Source organism: Micromys minutus (assembly GCF_963924665.1).
Source record: "Micromys minutus genome assembly, chromosome: 9".
NCBI lineage: Eukaryota > Metazoa > Chordata > Mammalia > Rodentia > Muridae > Micromys > Micromys minutus.
The window spans coordinates 54,293,423-54,314,709 of record NC_137978.1 but is presented as its reverse complement, the minus strand read 5'-3'; the positions used below and the strand labels follow the sequence as shown (position 1 = coordinate 54,314,709).

The following is a 21,287-nucleotide window of genomic DNA, read 5'->3' as shown; positions in this document are numbered from 1 at the left end:
CCTACGACCTTCGTACTTTGGGGAGGGGGGCTGTGGAGTACCCACAGACTCCCCCTCCATGAGCCTGGGGCTGGCAGAATCCCTGCAGGCCCAGCTGGCCCTGGAGATTGTGATCCAGGTGGGTTGTGCCCGCTGCGTCTACCTTGTCCTGGGCAGTACAGAAGAGCTGGCCTGATAGGGTGGTGAGGTGGTGAGCAGAGGGAAGTGTGGGGAAGTGTGCAAGGGTCCAAGTTGGCTGCTGGGTGGGGGGGCACAGGCCAGGGCGGGGACTCTTTAATCCCAGCGCACATTAGTGGGGGAAGGGCCCCTCTTGGCCCTTGGGGATTACTGGCCTCTGACACAGCAAGACCTTTTCCACCTTCTCTGCCCTTCAAGTCCTGCCTGAGACACAGAGCTAGGAGAGACCCCTCAGGAGCTCTCTGCAGTTTACCCTTGTGTCCTGTGTTCTCTAGGACTCAGGCCAGGAAGTCAGGGGTCAAGGATCCCTGAAAACTCTCTCTTCTCACAGACACTGGAGAGTTGTGTTCTGGGATCAGATCAAGAGAAGAGCCTGAGTGTGCAGAACCCAGCCCAGGACTTCCAGGGAGCCAGCCTGCCCGTTTGTGTCAGGGACATCATCACCAGCAGCCTCTCCCAGCCCGAGACCCCAGGTACTACCTCCCTACCCGTCCCTCTCCCTTCTCAGCAGCAGTGACACAGATGGTGCTGTGTGTGTGCGTGCGTGTGTGTGTGTGTGTGTGTTCCTGTGAGCACAAGGACAACAACGAAGTACTCTGATGCTCTGGTCCTGTGCCCTTACCTCAGCGTCCCACACAGCCTGGAGCTAGTCCTGCTGATTGCCCCGGCTCTTTCCCGAGTGGCTTTTGGGTTACAGGTACCCAAGGGATGCCCAGCTTTTTACATGGGTGCTGGGATTTGAACTTAGATCCTCATGCTTGTGTATGTAGCAAGTGCCCTATGCACTGACCCATGCTCTCAGCCCTGGCCCCTGTTCCTTGAATACACAGGGTTAGTGACAGAGAGATCTACTTACAGAGGAGCAAAGGAGACTGAGATGCAATAAACTTATCTTCTTCATACCTGGGGGGCACAGCTAGAGGAGAGGCGGGGCTAACCCTTTCCACTCCACTGCTTCAGATTTGAACACCAGTTATTGAATTTCCTACCGGGCATGGTGTGAGCTGTCTGAGGCTAAGATTCGTGTGGCGGTAGGGGGCAGCTCAGACCAGGTTCTTATAGTGCCCCTAATGACTGGGGCCCAAAAGCTGAAGGCCGCATGGTATGTAGCATGCATAACTTGGTTATGCAGCCTGGGTGTCTGAAGGTAAGGTCAGCTGGTTCCTTAGTGCGTGAGTGCTGGGTGCTGCGTGGCTTCTGTAATCTGGTTCAGATTCCACATCAGGCCGGGGCTGTCTCTTTGAATGGATCACGGATGCTGAGGTGGGGAGGCTTAGTGACCGCCCCCCAAGACTAGAAGGCCAGCAATGTGTGTCCATGTTTTTTAGGGTGAAAGTTAGAAGCTAGCTGCCACCGACTTACACTGTAGCTTTTGAGGTTGTGAGAGAACTGGGTGTGATGGTACTTGCTTAAAAATCTCACATTTGAAGGGTGGGAGAGGGGATCATGAGTTCCACACCAGCCCAGGCTACATTGGGAGACCTTACCTCAAAAAAACAAGAACACAAAGCAAAGGTATGAAAACCCCAAATTCCTGAGTGGTCTAATTACTATTCCACTCATTTAACAGATGAGTAAAATTGAGATCTGAATAGTCTTTTAGAAAATGAAGGCACAATAATTCAGAGCTTTGTGTGTCTTTAGGATGGGTGGGTACAGAAAGACATTCTCTCCTGGTTCCTAGCTAGAACCTCTTTTCTGTATGTTCTAGGAATGTGGCCACAGGGCTGTAGCTGTTTCTACGTAAATCTAGCTCTTGGGCTCTCTTGCCAACCTTCCTGTTCCTCAGCTTTCTAGGCCCCCGGGTACTGCAGCCACACACACCCAGGGCCCCCATCCACTTTCCTGTCTCAGAAGTGAGTAGAACACTGTGGGGGCTACTACTCCTTCACGCTAGCCAGAAATCAGCCTCAGCCCCTTTCCTTTGTCAGCCTCACTTCAGGTCCCGGAGATGGTCTCACTGCTGTCACTGCAGGAAGAGAACCAGTTACTGCAGCAGGAGCTGTCCCGGGTGGAGGACCTGCTGGCCCAGAGCCGCGCAGACCGTGATGAGCTTGCCATCAAGTACAATGCCGTCAGTGAGAGGGTGGGTGCTGTGGCCCGGCTCGGGTGGGCTAGGGAGGAGTCCTGACCAGGCCCACGGGCCTCGGAAGGATGGACATCTGGTTTAGACTGAAGCTCTGCCAGCTAGAATGTCCTCGAGCGTACGGCGAGCAGGGGAGTTGGTGGCGGTTGACGTTTGAAGGTGGGTGAAGGATGGAGTGTGCACTGCTGGGCGGGATAACGTCTCAGTCGTAGTGCACATTTATGGAATGTTTCCAGTGTGCTGGAAATGTCCTTAGTTCTTTATACTTAGTGTTATGAAAGGTGATGATGCCATTTAACTCAGGAGAAAATAGAGGTCCACAGAGAGAAAGAGATGGGGGGAGTGGGAACACAGAGAGACAGAAAGGGAGAGAGAGAGACAGACAGACAGACAGACAGGGAGAATGAAAACCATGACTGTCACAGTCAGTTAAGACAAAAATCCTGGTGTCCTGGCTCCAGGCCAAGACTGTGATAGCCTTTGTCCTTTGTTTGGGGGAAGGCAGAGAGCTTGCTGGCTGCTGTAGGGTCCAATGAATGCAAGTGGAAGGCCCTGTCTGTCTGGACGCCTGTGGATTGTATTGTGTGTGTGTCTCTGTGCTCCCTCTGGTGGTGGCATATGCCATGTCCTGGTCCACTTGCTCAAACAAGCCTCTGACTTGTTGGGGCTTGCTAAGGAGTATAGTGGGGATCCCATGGTCGTCCCTAGCTTCAAGCACACTGCAGAATTTATTTCTTAGAGTCCACAGGGGGTGCGGGGACAGGGTGGGAGGAGTATTGGATTGGTACTGTTGATGGCCAGAACCAGCCTCCTGCAGGCTAAACCCTTCTTGACCCAGGACACAGTGCCAGTCCCCTGGGGACTGCCTTTTAGGAGCCAACATCAGCAGCTGACGCTCACATTGGCCCCTGACTGACAAGGGAGGGAAGGATAGGGAGGCGGTCCCTTCTCATCCTTGTGGTTTAGTGGGGTGGAGCTGTGTGTATTCAGATCTTCCCCTCAGATGTTGGCACACAACCTACATTTTTAATTGTTATATGCCTGGGGCAGTTTGGGTGAGACCCCACCCAGAGGCGGTGGCTGGGTGAACATGACCTTGAACATGACCCTCCCTAGAGGGGGAGGGTCCGCAGAGAGCTTAAGAACCCAATGGTTACAGAAAGTGAGGCCCAAGGTCAGCAGTGGAGCTGGGTAGACACCGCTGGTTCAGGGCAGTGGTTATATGGTGCAGTCCCTGTGCTTTCAGATGACAGGTGCCCTGTGGCCACACTGCCCTGGCAGACTAGGTTGGGGACAGTCAGTGAGGTTGTTTTTGTCCTTCAAATCCCACATCTTCCTGGAATAGGAAGTGGAACAAGAGCCAGGATTCATGTTCTGTTCATTGCATGTCCTTTGGAGAAACTGAGGCAGGACTCCCAGAGGCCACCTCCCAGGTCCTTAGTGTTCCCAAGAAACAGGTGTAGTGAGACATGTGGGAAAGAGATAGTAGCCGTATCCCCTGCTGCTAGAGAACAGAATCCTTGGGTTCCCCAGTGTCCATGGCAACTTCGGTTTAGTGAGTTAATGGGGCAGGAGAGCAACGGTTGCTAAGGGAGACAGTAAACTACATTCGTCCATTCTTGTGGCAACCTCCTTTCCATTGGAACTGCAAGCCAGATGGAGAGGCTGCTTTGTAAAGGGCAGAGTTTGTGGAAAGAGGTGAGGTCTGGCACTGAGCACTGGCGAAGCCCCTGGAGTCCCTAGTAACTGCCCCACACCCCTCACACCGCAGGACCAATAGCACTGGCGTCATATGGATGTGCCAAGCACACACAACACAGGCCACTAAGACCCCACATAGAACACAACACACAGAAACAAACCCAGCCGGCAGGGAGATGGTAGTGTATACCTTTAGCACTCTGGAGGCAGAGGCAAGAGGATCTCTCGAGTTCAAGGCTAGCCTAGTCTACAGAGCGCATTCCAGGACAGCCAGGGCTCGGGCACCATTAGACTCCCAGACTATATGTAGCCAGAGAACACATAGTCCTGCCCCGGCACAGCGACACGTGGGTGAACCATCACGGCATTGCCACATGCCAACCAACAGCACGGCGCATTCTGCCGTCTCCTGGCTGCACACAGACTAAAGGACAGAAGCCAGCATGAGCTCTGTCAGCCCACCAGGGCACTCACACATGCACAAGTGCTGTCACTACCACCACCTGTGACCCAGTGAGCCCAGACTGTCCTCCCCAGGTCCCTCTGGCATACACAGATACACAGGCATATGTCCTGGTACATGCAGATGGACACAGGGCCTGTACCACCCCCATAGACCTTGTCCAGAAACGCTCAGATACCAAATGTCTGCACGCACCCAGCACATACACGGCATGCAGGGTCCCATGTGTGAGGCATACTCACGGACACATTACACACACATCCTCCGGGGCTATGTGACAGGCGTGGGGACTACCCACTTCTCAGCTTGCTTGGGCTTTGTGTAGACATTTGCCATAGCCGCAGAGGAGGTTCCTGTTCCCATCTCCCTTAGCAGCCTCAGCTCATAGTGCAGCCCCTGTAGGCTGTGTTGACTCCTTCCAGTCGGTGTCATTCCGGTGGGCACGGTCACCCTGCCCGCCAGCATCGTTGTTCATGGCTCTCAACATCTACCAGGTGTACCGTGCTGGTGCACTAACCTAGCCTGGGCCTCTGGTTAGTGTTGGCAAGAAAGGCCTCCCCTCTGGCTGGCTTCCCTTTGACTGGCAGCCCTAACTTGTGTGTGTGTGTCCGAGGATCCTGCTGTCAGCCTGTTTGATGGATGGATGGTAAGCATGAGTTAGCATCGGTCATCTGGGTTAGGGACCAGTCCCTTGTACGTGTTCACGACCCTAAGTGTGCTCATCTTCGGCCTTTCCCCCTTCAGCCTCCTTCTGTGACACCTAGAAGCTGAGGGACCCCAGAAAGAGCAGCCAGAACCATCATGCACCTGGACAGGGTGGAGAGGGCTAGTGGACAGGCCTCTGTGCCCACGGGTCCCACTACTCCTCCTCCTGCACAGTAGCTGGAGTGGAGGAAGTTAAGACGGGAGAGTCCTGTGAGGTGAGGGAGAGGCAGGGGTGAGGGGGGCAAAGCAGGTGCTAGGTAGGGCAGATCTTAAGGCTGTGGTGTTTATTGGGGCTCCTCTGTCATTCTGGGGTGTTTGAGACTGCCTGTTTGCTACAGGTGCTCTCTGTAAGCTCAGAACTGTGAATTGATCCCTCTGCTCTGAGTAGGTTCACATGCACTCCCATTGTTCAGCGGTCTCCAGCAGCCATCCCACCCCACAGCCAGTGTCCTGGGTACTAAATCCAGGCTTTCCTGAGTGTGCCTCAGGGAAGGAAAAGGGTTGGGAGACATGGCAGCAGTCTGAGGTAGAAACCATAGTGGGGCAGACTGTTCTGAGGGGGTAAAACTGAGGGGGCAGGCACTTCTACCATAGTGGGGCAGGCTGTTCTGAGGGGGTAAAACTGAGGGGGCAGGCACTTCTACCATAGTGGGGCAGGCTTTTCTGAGGGGGTAATATGGAGGGGGCAGGCACTTCTACCATAGTGGGGCAGGCTGTTCTGAGGGGGTAATATGGAGGAGGCAGGCACTTCTACTGTCTGCCTTCAGGTCCATGTGTTGCAGATATGTGGTGCAGGTCTCCCTGTATATGTACATGCTTGTCTCTTGTGTGTCCTATGCTTGGCCTGTCTGTGTGCCATACCTGTTCTATATGTATACCCATGTTCACCCCATCAGTGTGCCCATAGCCAGCCTTTGTTACCATTCCTTCTTCATTAGTGTGTGCCCATGTCCACCCCACATATATTTTCAGGTCTGCATTGTGTGCCTGTGCCTGTTCTGTATATCTAAGCATGCCCTATCTGTGTGCCCATTCCCACCCTGTCTAGGTGCCCAAGCATGTCCTATCTGTGTACCATGCTCTGTATACCTCTGTATGCATTGCCTTGTCTGTGTGTCCATGCATGCCTGCTCTTTTCTGTATGCTCACGTGCACGGCATCCTGGGCCTACCTGACTGGAACTGCTCCTTGGAGTGTATGGCTGCCGTTGCAAGGCATTGTGGGTCTGGGCCCAGCCTGATGTCTCCTGAAGAGGCCTGGGTCTGGATCCCAGGAGGCACAGGACTCTCACCCAGGGCCCTTCCCTGCAGCTGGAGCAGGCTGTGCGGCTGGAGACTGGGGAGCTGGAGGCACAGGAGCCCCCGGGGCTGGTGCGGCAGAGCGTGGAGCTGCGAAGGCAGCTGCAGGAGGAGCAGGCCTCCTACCGGCGCAAGCTGCAGGCCTACCAGGAGGGCCAGCAGCGGCAGGCCCAGCTGGTGCAGCGGCTGCAGGCCAAGGTCAGGGCTGCCCACCCTCACCCCTGCCCTCTCTGCTTCACTTGGCCCTCACCTCTGGGCTCACACTGCTTCCTGCACGTTGCCAGATCCTGCAGTACAAGAAGCAATGCTCAGAGCTGGAGAAGCAGCTGCTGGACAAGTCCACCGAGCTGGAGCAGCAGCGACTGAAGGTGGGTGACAGGACGGGGCAGGCATACGCCCTCCCGTCTCCTGCTCGTCCTGACTCCTCTCCTCGCCTAGGACACAGAACACAGCCAGGACCTGGACAGCGCTCTTCTGCGCCTGGAGGAGGAGCAGCAGAGGTGAGAATGTGGGATAGCCGGGGGCCCCCTCTGGACAAGTGAGCTAGTGCCCACTAACACCCCCCACGCCTCTCCCAGAAGTGCCAGCCTGGCCCAGGTGAATGCCATGCTGAGAGAGCAGCTGGAGCAGGCAAACCTGGCCAACCAGGCTCTGAGCGAGGACATCCGCAAGGTGACGAGTGACTGGACCCGCAGCTGTAAGGAGCTGGAGCAGAGGGAGGCGACATGGAGGAGGGAGGAGGAGGTAAGTGGGGTGCTGGAGGGGGAGCACGGCAGTGGGGCGTCCTAGAGAGTCAATCAAGTCAGGAGAGGGGCAGGGAGCCTGACCGGGTGAGCACAATGGTCCCGGCCCTCTTGGGAAAGCTGGCTTTGCTCACACATGTCCTGGGCCACGCGGGGCCTTTCTTCCATTCCTTGTGAAGTGCAGTGTCACTGTTGCATGTAGACAGCTAATGAGCAGACCATGGCCACGGTCACACCCTGGCGGCTGGAGGGCTCTCCAGGCCCTGGGGACTCTTCTCTGGGGTACGCAGATCCTCCCCTAGGCCATGCTGATAGGGCGCTGGGGCAGGCATGCAGCAGTGACCCCAGTGTCTCTCGCCCTAGTCCTTCAACGCCTACTTCAGCAGCGAGCACAGCCGGCTGCTGCTCCTCTGGAGGCAGGTCATGGGGCTCCGACGGATGGCCAGCGAGGTGAAGATGGGCACGGAGAGGTGAGAGGCTTGGCTGCTGGGGAGCACGGGGTGCATCCTGCTGCCTCTGGGGGTGCAGAGGCAGCTGGTGGGAAGAGGCAGTCAGCATTGCTGGGGCTCAGCCTGACTGCGCTCTTCCTATGGGATCAGTGCCGCTACTTCCCCATTTCACACTGAAGATCAGAGAAGCTGAGTGACTTTCTCAGGTCACACAGCAGAGAGTAGCTGAGTTCAGATTTGAAGCCTTTTTTTCTTCATGGCTTGTTTGAATCAGAAGCTGCAGATATTCACAAAACTTGATTTTAAAAAATTTTTGAGAAGCTGGAGAGATGGCTCAGCAGTTAAGAGCACTGACTGCTCTTCCAGAGGTCCTGAGTTCAAATCCCAGCAACCACATGGTGGCTCACAACCATTTAGCTACAGTGTACTCGTATAAATAAAATAAATAATTTATAATTTTTTTTGAGATATCGTCTCACTGTGTAGCTCTGGCTGGCCTCAGAGTCAGAGATTCACCTGCCTCTGCTTCTGCTGCTGGGATTAAAGGCAGGCATTACCATGTCCAGCAGATTTTTAATTTTTTCTGAATTTTTTTCTTAGAGTCTTATGTTCAGGCTGTCCAGAAACTCACTGTACAGATGACAGTGACCTTAGACTTCTGGTCCTCCTGTTCCCACTTGAGTGCTGGAATGACAGGCGTGTGCTAGCATGCCAGGGTTATGTGTTGCTGGGGAACTGAACCCAGTGAGGCAAGCACTCTACCAACTGAGCTATGCCCCAGCCTCGTGCTTGGATCTTTTTCTTCCAAGTGCTGGGGATACGGGTCTGTGTCACCCACCATACCTGGCTAAAGTTTTTTTCTTTTGGTCTCTTAAGTCTCTTATTTGATCAGGAAGCGGCTGGCTGTCCTCGGGGATTCCTGTAGTCTAGCTTTTGCTGTTTATGAGCCTGCCACTGATCTCTTGCTACACACTAACTTCTGGGTTTTTGGCAAGACTCAGACCCCCAGCAGTGCAGTATTGTTACCCCCACACACACACACCTACACACACACACACACACACACACACACAAACACGCACAGAGGAGTCTCTTGGCCTGAGGCAAATGCCTTTGTACTGTGCTTGCCCTATACTGTGTGTTAGCTAGAATTCTGAGCTGCACTTCCCTGCCCCCTGCTGTTGAGTACTCAGCACTGCAGTTCATGCAGCGCCCACACTGGGACTTGGAAGTGGGCCTTGTTTTTTACTAGCATGGAAACCTTTTTCTTTCTTCAGAGACAGAATCTCATTATGTAGCTCTGGCTGGCCTGGAGCTTGGTATGTAGTTCAGGCTGGTTTCAAACTCACAGAGAACTCTTCTGTCTTGGCCTCCCTATTTTACTGTGGACTAGGGCACATACTTAAGGTTCCCATTTCAAACCGGTGCTGGTGAGAAGTCTGTCCTCCCTCTAATGTGACCTCTCCCCTTCTCAAGGCAAGTGAGGACCCCCGTTTTTTATGTGGCCTTCTTGGGTTATTTTATAAAGCAAATGAAGTAGCTTTCTCCCACTCCACTCCTTGTCTGTCTGTCTGTCTGTCTTTTGATGTATATACTCTGTATAATTTCATCATTGCTTCTCCAATTTGTTTTTATTGCAAGTGCGCATTTGCGTGCGTGAGTGCATACATGCATGTGCGTGTGTACATGTGAGATGGCCAAGAACGACTTCAGTGAGTTAGTTCTCTCCTGCCATGTTCTCTCCAACACCAAGCCCAGGTCATTCGGCCTAGCAGCAGGCACTTTACACACAGGGCATCTAACTGCCTCCACCCATTTCGGGGGCGGGTCCCTCACTCTGTAGTCCAGGCTAGCCTGCTACCGTCCTGTTCTGCCTCCTGAGAACTTTAATGGCAGGCAAGCTTGTGCGTCCTTCGTCCTTCTGGTTCAGCTTTGCTCCTCTTGAAGAACCAACCTTCTTTATCTGCTCGTTTTCCTGGGAGGTGCACCATCAGGAGTGGCTTCCCTGTTGGTTTTCTGGGCTGTAGGACCTGCCGACTGGGTCTGTCATCACTTGTCTGAGGTGATCTCTCCCTTTTGATGGATGTTTTGGTGTCGTCAGGATTGCCACTCCTGCCACGCCACCTGAACCATCTGTCATCGCTTCGTCTTGGGCCTATGGGAGACGTGTCACAGATGCAAAGGCCTTCCACTGGGGCCTACCCACTTGCCTTCCCATCGGCAGTGTGGGGGCAGCCGACTTCCCCACAGCCTCACTCACATCGGACACTATGCGACTTTGTTTCCCTACTCTGACAGTGACAGATAGTGTCACAGGGCAGTTTTGACTTGTACACAGGGGTCACCCCCACACCCTCTTGTTTTGCTCTTCCTCAGGGACCTACTGCAGCTAGGAGGGGAGCTAGTTCGGACTTCCCGGGCTGTCCAGGAGGTGGGCCTGGGACTGAGTGCCAGTCTGCAGAGGGCAGAGACCAGGGCTGAGGCGGCTCTGGAGAAGCAAAAGCTGCTGCAGGCCCAACTCGAGGAGCAGCTAAGGGCCAAGCTGCTCCGGGAGAAGGACCTGGCCCAGCTGCAGGCTCAGAGTGACCTGGACAAGGCCAATCTCAATGCCAGGTGGGTGGTAGCAGGCCCATCCGCTGCTGACGTCCCTGCAGAGGGGTCACCTGGAGCCTCCAATGAGAGCGTGTTCACCAGGGCTGGGCCCTTCTCTAGGGAGCCTGGGTGAGCTTCCCAGGCTCTGTTTGACCTCTGGTGACATGTGTGGTCCTCCCCCAACTTCTTCCTCCTGGGTGAGCCCCCACAGCTCTCTCATGAGAGACAGCTGCAACCCCATTCCCATTTTCAGCTAAGAATTCAGAGGTCCCCAGGCGAGAAGCGACTCACTCCAGGTTAGACCTGGGAAGTCAGATCCTAGGGTCCCTGTTGAGTTTCAGGAAACAGACATGCTGGTGAAGGTGAGGAGCAGCGGCAGATCCCCATTCTCCTCTTTTGCTCTCCCTTCAGAGTGGCAGAGCTGGCCCTGTCCGTGGAGCACCTTCAGAACCAGAACACAGAGAAGGACCAGGTCAACAGGACCCTCTCTGACAAGTTGGAGGCCCTGGTGAGACGTGGTGCCGGTCAGATCCATGGCACCTGGCCATGTTGACTGTCCCACCCAGACTGGGTGCTGACGTCACAGTGCACGCCAGACTTAGCACAGGGACATTCATGTCCTCTGTGCCCTCCACCCTCCCTGCAGCAGGCAGTGGCACAGTTCAGTATGTGGGGAGTCAGGACTTGGGTTCCCTCTTGGGAAGGCCACTGCATCTCCAGCAGATGCATACCCCCAGGACACTGCCCGGGCTCTTCTTCACCAGCCCAGATGACTGCAGCAGGGCCTCATCTGCTCAGCGAGGGCAGCAGGCCTGTGTGCTGTGGCCATAACTGCCACCCAAGGGGACCAGGAAGGAGCGACTTTATCCTTTGGCATAACTGTAACCAATCTTTCTTGTCACTAGGAGTCTCTGCGGCTCCAGGAACAGACAGCCCTGGACAGTGACGATGGAGAGGGGCTCCAGCAGACCCTGAGGGGCCTGGCACAGGTATGGTGACAACCCACACAGGGCTGGCCAGACTTTGCCGAGTGTGCCACCCCCCTCCATGCCTTGGGGATGAACTAGAAGTGGGTGGGGCCTGTTCACCTCTGCTGGCCCACCCACCCTTGCTGCAGTTAGCCTCTGTGAGAACTGTGAGGATACTGCAGGGCAGTGAGCAGGAAGGGCTTACTTGGCACACCGGGGGATATGGACTCAGGAAGGCTTCTTGGAGAAAGGGGCTCGTGGGAAGTGTCACGTTGCCTCGCCCATGCCTGTGACCAGCTGACCCCCTACCCTTTTCTCCTTCCCCGAAGGCTGCCCTATCTGACACCGAGAGTGGTGTCCAGCTCAGCAGCTCAGAGCGCACTGCTGACACCTCTGATGGCAGCCTGCGTGGGCTCTCTGGCCAGCGGACCCCGACTCCACCGCGGCACTCCTCCCCGGGTCGAGGCCGTTCTCCGCGCCGAGGCCTGTCCCCAGCCTGCTCTGACTCCTCCACACTCACTCTGATCCACTCTGCCCTCCACAAGCGCCAGCTACAGGTCCAGGTAGCCAGAGACCCAGGGGGTAGGGGCGGGGCCCGGGTCAGGGTCAAGGCCCTGAGTGATAGCTGCTGATAGAGAGTTCTAGAAAGACCCGGAGTGCGGCGTGCCTGGAAGGCTGGGAATGCCTCAGAAAAGGGTCTGAAGCCCACGAAAAGGAGATAAAATTTGGGGCTAGGACCCTTAGGCAAAAGGAGGAATCTAAGCCTAGGATAAAAAAAGCTTAGGAACCAGAGGCGGGGCCTCAGTGAGGCCATGAGTGGGCGGGGCCTGAGCCTTTGTGGGTGGAGTCAGTGTTCTTGGGCGGTTTGCCAGACGGGAGGGGGCGGGATGCAAGGAGGTGGGGGCACCGGAGTGGGGGGTGTACAATTTGTCCAGTACTATGGAGATGTTAGGAGAGAGTGAGTGGGCTTCTCCAGACCCCACCACCCCCATACCCCAGGACATGCGTGGGCGCTATGAAGCCAGCCAAGAACTGCTGGGTTCCGTGCGCAAGCAGCTCAGTGACAGTGAGGGCGAGCGGCGTGGCCTGGAGGAGCAGCTACAGCGCCTGCGGGACCAGACAGCAGCCTCAGCCCAGGCCCATGAGGATGCGCAGCGCGAGGCCCAGCGCCTACGCAGTGCCAACGAGCTCCTGAGCAGGTGCGGGGGTGGGGGGTTGGTGGGGAGCCTAGGGGGCAGCAGGAGGCGCTGGGCCTAGCCAGTCAGGCCTTTCAGCCCGAGGGTTCCCACCAGCCAGGTGGGAAAATGTAGTTTTCATGGTAGTAAAAATTCATTTGTTACCCTAGCCACATTTCAAGTGCCCGGATTGCCACATATGATTATAGACCATTCTAGAATTCTGCTCTGAGTGCTATTCTGAACTGTTTCCTGATGGTTGGTTGGTTGCCTCTTGCTAGGAATGAATCCCAAGGCCTGTTGTATGTCAGGAAAGGACACTACCACTCAGCTACAACCCAGCCATCATAGAGACAATTTTTAAAAATTTACCTACTGGGCTGGAGAGATGGCTCAGCGGTTAAGAGCACTGACTGCTCTTCCAGAGGTCCTGAGTTCAATTCCCAGCAACCACATGGTGGCTCACAACCATCTGTAATGAGATCTGATGCCCTCTAATGGTGTGTCTGAACAGACAGCTACAGTGGACTTACATAATAAATAAATCTTTAAAATAAATTTACCTGCTTATCAGTACACGGCTTCTCTGTGTAGCCCTGTGTCCTGGAACGCACTCTGCAGACCAGGCTGGCCTGTCCCAGCTTCATAAGAGCTGGGATTAAAGTCATACACCACTCTACCTAGCCCTGGTAGAAACTTTTTAAAAGAAGTTTTTGTTTTTTTAAATTATGTGCATGTGGGCCCAGAAGCCAGAGCTGTCCGCTGGATACCTGTGGGTCTGGAGTTACAGATTGCAGTGAGCCACCCAGGGTGACGTGATCCTCTGCAAGGGCAGCTTGTACCCAGAACTAATTCACCAGTGTTGACTTCTGGCCATGCCACACCCCCACATCACACAAAAGTAATTCAAATGTAATAAGATTTCTTTTAATGAGACATTATTCTGTTTTCCCCTCAGCTACCGGATAGTTTTTTAATGTTTTGTTGTTGTTTTTAATGTTTTTCCTGAATACAAACAGGAAGGCTGGGTGTGGCTGTCCCCACCTTTAGTCCTAGCACTTTGGAAGCAGAGATGGGCTCTGTGAGTTCAAGGCCAGCCTGGTCTACATAGGGAACTAACTCTAGGCCAGCCAGAGCTACATAGTCAGACCTTGTCTCAAACGAGCAAACAAGTCTCTAAGAAAAACAGCTCATGTTTGTAACCCAGCACTTAGGACACTGAGGCAGGAGGATTGTCTCAAGTTTGAGGTCAGCCCAGGCTATAGAGAGGTTCCTAGCAAGGGCTGCGTGGTAAGGCCAACCTGGTCTGCAGAGGGAGTTCCAGGACTACACAGGGTAACCTTGTCTGGAAAAATCACGACGACACCAACAAAACCCAAACAAAACATAGAGAGGGGAGAAGGAAAATGGAGGTGCAGTGAAAGTTCACCCCACTCCCCGGCCTCATCTGCTTATCCTAAGGCTGGCGGAGCTCTGGTTTTATCTTCTACAGTCCTGGCAGCATGGAGGCACAGTAGGTGTGTGTGTGTGTGTGTGTGTGTGTGTGTGTGTGTGTGTGTGTGTAAGCTTGTACACCTCTTGTGTTCCGGGCTGTGTTCCCCCAGTTCGTGTGTGTCTGTCAGAGTCATCAGCACACAGCAGTTGGAAGACTTTGCAGACTCACATTCTGAGTGGGGATGGTGGTGGCGACAGGGCCTGGGCCTTTTAATGTCATGCCACCCGTTGTTTGGTTGTCAGCATAGCTGGGGGTGGGCAGCCCTCAGCCAACCCCTGCTCAGGACCATGGAGCTGGAAGATGGCCATTCTCCGTGAGCCCTCGGCATTCCCAGAGGCTTCTTCTCTGCTACACTGTGTGCAAGCCACTGCTCCATCCAGACAGATCCGGCTCTGTCCAGTTTGCCAGGGCTGAGGGTGGTAAATGACAGGGCATTTCCTGGCCATCCATTGACGTGTGTGTCCTTGGAACCTGGCCCTGGCCTCTTCTGCCTGCTGGGTGCTGACAGGTGACACCAGCATCTCCCTCCATTCCTCCTGGCCTGCAGGTGTGCAGGCTGGGGAGAAGGAGAGCCAAGCTCTCAGTGCTGGGTGGTGTAAGTGAGTTGAAACAGTTGTGAAAAGCATCAGGGAAGGTTTCCTGGAGGCAGTGCCCTGGAGGACAGAGGATGTGGTTAGAGTAGTCAGTACACACACACACACACACACACACACACACACACACACACACACACACTGGGGGAGAGTAGTTTCAGAAACTCTCTCCCCTCGGCCTGCTTGTCCTCTAGGGAGAAGAGCAACTTGACCCACAGCCTGCAGGTGACCCAACAGCAAGCTGAGGAGCTGCGCCAGGAGCTGGAGAAGCTGCAGGCTGCCCAGGAGGAGCTGAGGCGTCAGCACACCCAGCTGGAGGACGAGCAGGAGGACTCCGCGCAGGAGGGCGCCCGCGCCCGCCGAGAGCTGGAGCGCAGGTGGGCTGCTCACCTTCCTGCAGTGAGATAGCAGCCGTGGGCCTGGGCTTCTCACAGCCCCACTCCAGAACACTGAGACTTAGGAAGTGCAGTCACCGTGGGTCCAGGAGGGAAGCGTTCCGTGATAAGAACGATTAAAGATTAATAATTCTCATTTAATTGGCTGGAGAGATGGCTCTGTGGTTAAGGGCATTGTCTGCTCTTCCAGAGGTCCTGAGTTCAAATCCTAGCAACCACATGGTGGCTCACAACTATTTGTAATGAGAAATGATGCCATCTAATGGTGTGTCTGAAGACGGCTACAGTGTACTCACACATAAAATAAATAGATATATTATTTAAAATTCTCGTTTAAGAAACTAGAAGCACACCTTTAATCCCAGCACTCAGAGGTAGAAGCAGGAGGATCTCTGTGAGTTCCAGGCCAGACAGGGATATGTAGAGACCTTGTCTCTAAAAACAACCAGAACAGAAAGTGGCAGTGACTGTCACCGTACTGTAGTAGCATAACAAGCAGAGCCAGGGACCGTTTAAACACGTGGGCTTCTTTTTTGAGCCTTCCACATAACTCGAGGTTTAGAGAGCATTGTCTCCATTTGTGGATAGCTGTCTGTTTATGTGGCTTTTCCTGTGTGCGTGAGTGTTCTGCCTGCGTATCTGTCTGTGCACCACTCACGTGCCGCGTGCCCATGGAGGCCAGAAGACAGTGTCGAATCCCCTGGAACTGGAGGTACAGATGGTTGTGAGCCACCTTGTAGGCTTAGAAATCCAACTGGGGTCCTCTGGAAGAACCCCCAGAGATGCCGAGTCATCTCTGCAGCACTGAGGCACTGGGCGTGGGGTCATAAAACTTCACCCAGGGCACATAGCTGGTAGAGGAGCCAGGATTTCACCCTGTTTACGTCTCTGAGGCCCAGGCAAAGTGGGTGTGTAGTTGCTTCTGAAGTCTTGGAGACAGCAGGTGCCATCTGAACCACCTCCCGTGTGGCACCGTAGATGTGACTGTTGGTTCCCAGAGTCACAGCGGAGGCCGTGGGCTAAGTTGTCCTTGCGGGAGAGTCTCTTGCTCTCCGGATCCTACCAGTGCCTCGCTCACCCGGGCCCAGCGTCCTGTGTCCTGCATGAGGTACAGGACAATGGAGTGACTGTCTGTCCTGCAGCCATCGGCAGCTGGAGCAGCTGGAAGTGAAGCGCTCAGGGCTGACCAAGGAGCTGGTGGAGGTGCGGGAAGCACTGAGCTGCGCTGTGCTGCAGAGGGATGTGCTGCAGACAGAGAAGGCAGAGGTGGCCGAGGCGCTGACCAAGGTGAGACTCCTGGTTCTTCCCACCGGCCCACCCAACCCCACATTAGGCTGCAGACTGAGCATGACACTGACCCCTTCCTCGATAGAGACTGACTTTATTCTTATCTTCTCGTACTGTGTTTTAAATCTCTCCCTTTCCTCCTTCCCTTCTCCCTCCTCCTCTCTCTGTGTGCGTGTGAGCTTGCATGTGCCTGAGCATGCGTGCACCTATACCGTGGTGTTTATATGGAAGTCAGGACAGCCTTGATGTCCATCCATGTTTTCCACCTTATTTAAGTCCCTCCATTGTCCTCTGCTGTGTGTCCTACCCCAGCTGGATCTTGAGCTGCTTGGCATCCTCCTGTCTCCCTCCACCGTGCTGTAGTAACACTGGGATTAAACTTGTTAACTTCTACATACAGCTGGTACATGAACTCGTGTCCTTATGCTTGGGTGGAGGTTTGCCCACTGAGCCGGCTCCCTAGTCCCACAGGCTGACCTTTGACCTAGGCCACAGATCCCTGCTTCTGCAGGGGCTCCTGAGACCAGACCCTGAAGCTCAGGGTCACCTGATCCTTTCTGTGGAAATGTGGCCTGAGACTGAGGAAGTTGGGGATCATGGTCCTAAGAGTCCTTGGAATATGCCTGTCCCACTTCTGGTGGCCTAGGCTGCAACTGGAGTCTTTTCTGACCCCTGGCTCTGCCTTTTGATCCTTTCTTGGACAGCTCTTTAGTATGAGGTGTCTTGCAAAAAGCCTTCCAAACTGTGACCTTTGATGGGGATTGCCTGACTAATGTCAACCCTTTTTCCTTGGTCCCAACCCAGTCTGCAAGGGTCCGCTTCTCTGCATCTCTCCCACTGCAGGCTGAGGCAGGGCGTGCGCAGCTGGAGCTCTCCATGACCAAGCTGAGGGCAGAGGAGGCCTCCCTGCGAGACTCCTTGTCCAAGATGAGTGCCCTCAATGAGAGTCTCGCCCAGGACAAGCTGGAATTAAACCGCCTCATTGCCCAGGTATGGTGTGCACCAGCCCTATGTCCCTCCACCAGGGGGACACTGCAGAGACATGCCGGGGCTCCACCCCTATTCTGTCTGCCCTTCTGTGTCTCTGCCTTGTGCACCATAGAAGGATGCTCCGGGGACCCTGCTCTATTCTGGTGCTTGGTTCTCAACCCCATGGACACCTTCCTTCACCCTAGGGTACCTCCCCCGACTGGCTGTGATCATTGGTGGGATGGAGGGACATCCTGGCCGTGGGAGAGTCCCTTTGCTCCTCAGGATCTCTGTCCATACAGCTGGAGGAAGAAAAGGCCGCACTCCTGGGGCGACAGCAGCAGGCAGAGCATGCTACTACGCTGGCTGTGGAGAAGCAGGAAAGGTTGGAACAGCTGAGGCTGGAGCAGGAGGTGGAGAGGCAGGGCCTGGAGGGCTCCCTGTGTGTGGCTGAGCAGGCCCGGGAGGCGCTGGAGCAGGAGCTCCGTGGACTGCGCAGCGAACGCAGCCATCTGCAGGAGCAGTTGGCCCAGGTGGGCTGAGCCGCATGCAGAGGTGTGGACAGGGGCTCCTGGCCACTCACGTGATATGTCGTGGGATAAGCCTCTGGGTTCATACATCTCTCACCTCTTCTATCTAAGGGCCTTGAGCAAGCTATTATACCTCACGTGCCTGGCCATTGTCTATCTCTGAGACTAAGAGATTTTGTCACTTAGGACATGCTGGCTCTGGGCCAGCCTTGGTGAAGATCTATCTTATAAAGAAAGTAGGGGCTTGGGAAAACCGAACCACACAGCTGGAAGGCAGCTTAGGGTCCCAGGGCTTCAGGGTTCCTGGCCCTGTTATGCAGCCCGTGTCCTGGGGTCCAGGGCTCCTGGGAGGAAGGTGCAGCTTGCGCTCTACCCTTCAGCTTGGACGATGCTCTCCATACCATTTGCTATGTTCAGCTTCTCAGAACATTTTGGGCAAAGGCACAGTGAATGACTGTGGCCCCTGTTTTTATACAAGTGCATTTGTAGGTATAGGAAAAGCCAGGGTTTGCCTAGGCACCATAGTGCAGAGCCCATGCTCAAACCCCAGCCTCGTACTACAAGGCCAGGGCTGGGCCTGACCCCCACATTAGAGTGCATGTGGTAAAGCAGCCAAGGTTTCTGCTCATAGTCCCTGGGTCGGCCAGCTTTCCCGGCAGCTGAGTGGACGGGACCAGGAGCTGGAGCAGGCTCTGCGGGAGTCACAGCGGCAGGTAGAGGCACTGGAGCGCGCTGCCCGGGAGAAAGAGGCAATGGCCAAGGAACGGGCTGGCCTGGCCGTGCAGCTGTCAGCAGCAGAGCGTGAGGGCCGGACCCTGTCAGAGGAGGCCATTCGCCTGCGGTAAGTAAGGTGTGGGCTTTGCCCAGCTCCCTGCGGAGGGTGTGCTGGGACCATACCCTGGCCAGCCACGCCCTGGCCTAACCCAGAGGAGCGGTTACTTAGGAGTCAGGCTTACCAATGCAGCCTTGCTCAGGTGCGGGCCTCTCCAGGGAGCCCGGGTTTAGCTGGGCAGGTAGCTGGCATTTGGCCCATACTGGCTGAACCCTAAGACCCATAGTTTCCTGGGGCTGGGAGGCTGAGTCCCAAGGCCTCAGGGACTGTGTGCTACAGCTTGGAGAAGGAGGCCCTGGAGAGCAGCCTATTTGACGTGCAGAGGCAGCTGGCTCAGCTTGAAGCCCGCCGGGAGCAGCTAGAAGCTGACAGTCAAGCCCTGCTGCTGGCCAAGGAAACCCTGACAGGTACGAGGGTCTGTGCTTAACCTCAGCCGTGAATACTGGAGTTGAGCAGAGGTCACGAACCCTAGGTGAGGTGTATGCTGGTGGCTGACCGGGGTTCCGGTCCCGAGCTGTCACATGGCTCCCTGAACAGGCTTTTCCCTCACTGAGCTTAGGTTCCTTTGGTACCACAGGTAGGGGAATGGCCACCTGCCTAACCTGTTGCCAGGGTGAGATGAAGGCCTTGGCACAGTGACAGCTGTGGCTGCTGCTCCTTCGTCATCAGGGAGGCTGGAGCACTCTGAAGTCCCTAGAGAACTCTCAGAACCATGGTCCCAGCCCAAGGGCCCCACACACTGTCTACGCTTTGTAATTCGGTCCTTCCAGCTCAGCAAAGGAGCTCAGCGCCTGCTGGGGTCATGGAAATGGACTCTCCTGAGTCAGACAGACCCAGGGAAGGCACTGCTTTTGGGCTCATACGTCAGCGATGCACTTACAGGTCCAGGTGGGACACAACTTCTGCTTTGCCCCTCGGTGAGGGGCGCCGTCTCTAATGGAGACACTTCATAAGCTTGAATGGCTGCGGGTCTTGGAGCATCGTCTTGATAATAATGAAGTTAAACTAACCAGGCACACCATTCAAACGCTGCAGTGTGCTAGGGCGTATGGATTGTATCGGCCAGCAAGCATGTCAGTAACAGGGCCACTGTATTTTTGAAATCCTTCTCAACTATGGCTCCCTTCACATCAGCCATTCTGTTCCTCGTACATGAGAACAGGGCCAGTGAGCCATGAGGCGGGTGAGAAACTGGTATCCAAAGGGAATGAGCCACTTTCTCAAGGAACTCGGCATAATTGCCATGAAAGCTTCCTTACCTCTGGTTTTGCCCATGTGGCTTATGCAGCCCAAGTCTGCTGGCCCAGAGGGAGATTGTGACTCAGCCCTGCCTTCCTGTCATCCATCCCTCTTGTGCAGGGGAGCTGGCAGGCTTGCGGCAGCAGGTGACAGCCACTGAAGAGAAAGCAGCCTTGGACAAAGAGCTGATGACCCAGAAGCTAGTGCAAGCAGAGCGGGAGGCACAGGCCTCTCTGCGGGAGCAACGGGCAGCCCATGAGGAGGATCTTCAGAGACTCCAGCGTGAGAAGGTTCGCTCAGCTAGGAGGAGTAGGCAGGGCTCCGAGTCTCCCTGTCTCTGTGTTCTTTGTCTTGCCCTGCCTCAGTTTCCACATCTGTGAAACAAGTTTGCCATAGAGGCTCTGGGGATAGCTGAGAAGGGTTGTGGGAGCAGTTGTCCTTACCTATGTAGAGTTCCAGGCCCCAATTCAGGTCGAAACCTAGAGACCCACAGTCATATCAGAGCAAGGCCAGTGTAGTCTATAGCAGAGTGTGTATGTATATACATACACCCGGTATGGTGCACACACCTTTAATCCTGGCACTCAGAAAGCAGAGACAGGCAGATCTCGGAGTTCAAGGCCAGCCTGGTCTCCATAGTTCCAGAATAGCCAGGGCAGCGTGACGAGGTCTTGTCTCAAACAAGTGGACAGCTGTGTTTCTACTTCATTGGCTAAGGTTCAGGACTGACCAGGCAGGGTGTGCCAGGGAAGTCACTTGCACACTGAGTCTGCTTGTATTGCCTGAGTTTGTGTCTGATCTTGTCTCACTCCACTGATGCCATGTAAGGTTTTTGTGCCTTTGTTTTTTCTTCTGTAGAAACGGATGGAATGCTGAGGGGTCTTGTGAGGGGTTAGCGTAACCATCAGTGCTTAGCAAATCTGTCAGTTCCTGGTCCTTGAGGGTCCCCTACACAGACTGATCTCTAGGACAGGGGTCTCTAGAAACAGCTGGGACAGGGTGGCCTGCAACAGTTTCCTGACCCCTCTGTAGGGCTCCTAAAGTGGTGAGAAAGATTCGATTCCCCCTCTGCCCCCCATCTCCTTGGATTTGGGTGGAAATTACCACATGTGGCCAGTAGGTGGCAGGGCAGCGCCTGAAGAAAGTCCTTACCCACCACCCTTCAGGAAGTTCCAGAGGACAGGCCATGCTCTTGCCCCAAGAAAGCTGTCTTTGCCATGGCTGTGTTATGTCCCCCGTGAGCCATGTGCTGTGACCCCTGGCCCTACCTTTCCTGGCCTTGTCAGTGCCCACAAGTCTGTATTCTCTTCAGCTTCTCTGCCAGTCTGGGCTCCTGAGTTCTTTGCAACCAGCCCTGTTTTCCTCCACACAAACCTCTAGCTGCCTGAACAGAGATGGCGAGATGGCCCAGCAGTTAAGAGCATTTGTTGCTCTTCTAGAGGACCTGAGTCCAGTTTCCAGCACCCACACGATGGCTCACAACCATCTGTCACTTCAGTTCCAGGGAATCCAATCTTATCTAACCGCCAGAGGCATCAGGCAGATAAACACACACATAAATCAATCTAAATATAAAATTCAGGTTGTCTG

General features: G+C 54.8%; 1 protein-coding gene across 1 annotated transcript in view; it reads left to right on the top strand.

Annotated features, from left to right (window-relative positions):
- Positions 1 to 58: 58 nt before the first annotated feature.
- Positions 59 to 21,287, top strand: part of CROCC (ciliary rootlet coiled-coil, rootletin) — a gene marked incomplete at its 5' end in the record, with an annotated part of 34,987 nt that continues 13,758 nt past the window's right edge. The window contains 20 exons of the mRNA XM_080920997.1: positions 59 to 118; positions 509 to 650; positions 2,109 to 2,263; positions 6,443 to 6,628; positions 6,715 to 6,798; positions 6,869 to 6,930; positions 7,009 to 7,174; positions 7,537 to 7,643; positions 9,999 to 10,235; positions 10,626 to 10,722; positions 11,120 to 11,203; positions 11,512 to 11,745; positions 12,182 to 12,381; positions 14,640 to 14,822; positions 15,983 to 16,127; positions 16,971 to 17,117; positions 17,399 to 17,629; positions 18,274 to 18,467; positions 18,738 to 18,865; positions 19,818 to 19,987. Of these exons, the coding sequence (XP_080777123.1) occupies positions 59 to 118; positions 509 to 650; positions 2,109 to 2,263; positions 6,443 to 6,628; positions 6,715 to 6,798; positions 6,869 to 6,930; positions 7,009 to 7,174; positions 7,537 to 7,643; positions 9,999 to 10,235; positions 10,626 to 10,722; positions 11,120 to 11,203; positions 11,512 to 11,745; positions 12,182 to 12,381; positions 14,640 to 14,822; positions 15,983 to 16,127; positions 16,971 to 17,117; positions 17,399 to 17,629; positions 18,274 to 18,467; positions 18,738 to 18,865; positions 19,818 to 19,987 (3,012 nt within the window). The remainder of the gene's footprint in view (positions 119 to 508; positions 651 to 2,108; positions 2,264 to 6,442; positions 6,629 to 6,714; positions 6,799 to 6,868; positions 6,931 to 7,008; positions 7,175 to 7,536; positions 7,644 to 9,998; positions 10,236 to 10,625; positions 10,723 to 11,119; positions 11,204 to 11,511; positions 11,746 to 12,181; positions 12,382 to 14,639; positions 14,823 to 15,982; positions 16,128 to 16,970; positions 17,118 to 17,398; positions 17,630 to 18,273; positions 18,468 to 18,737; positions 18,866 to 19,817; positions 19,988 to 21,287) is intronic.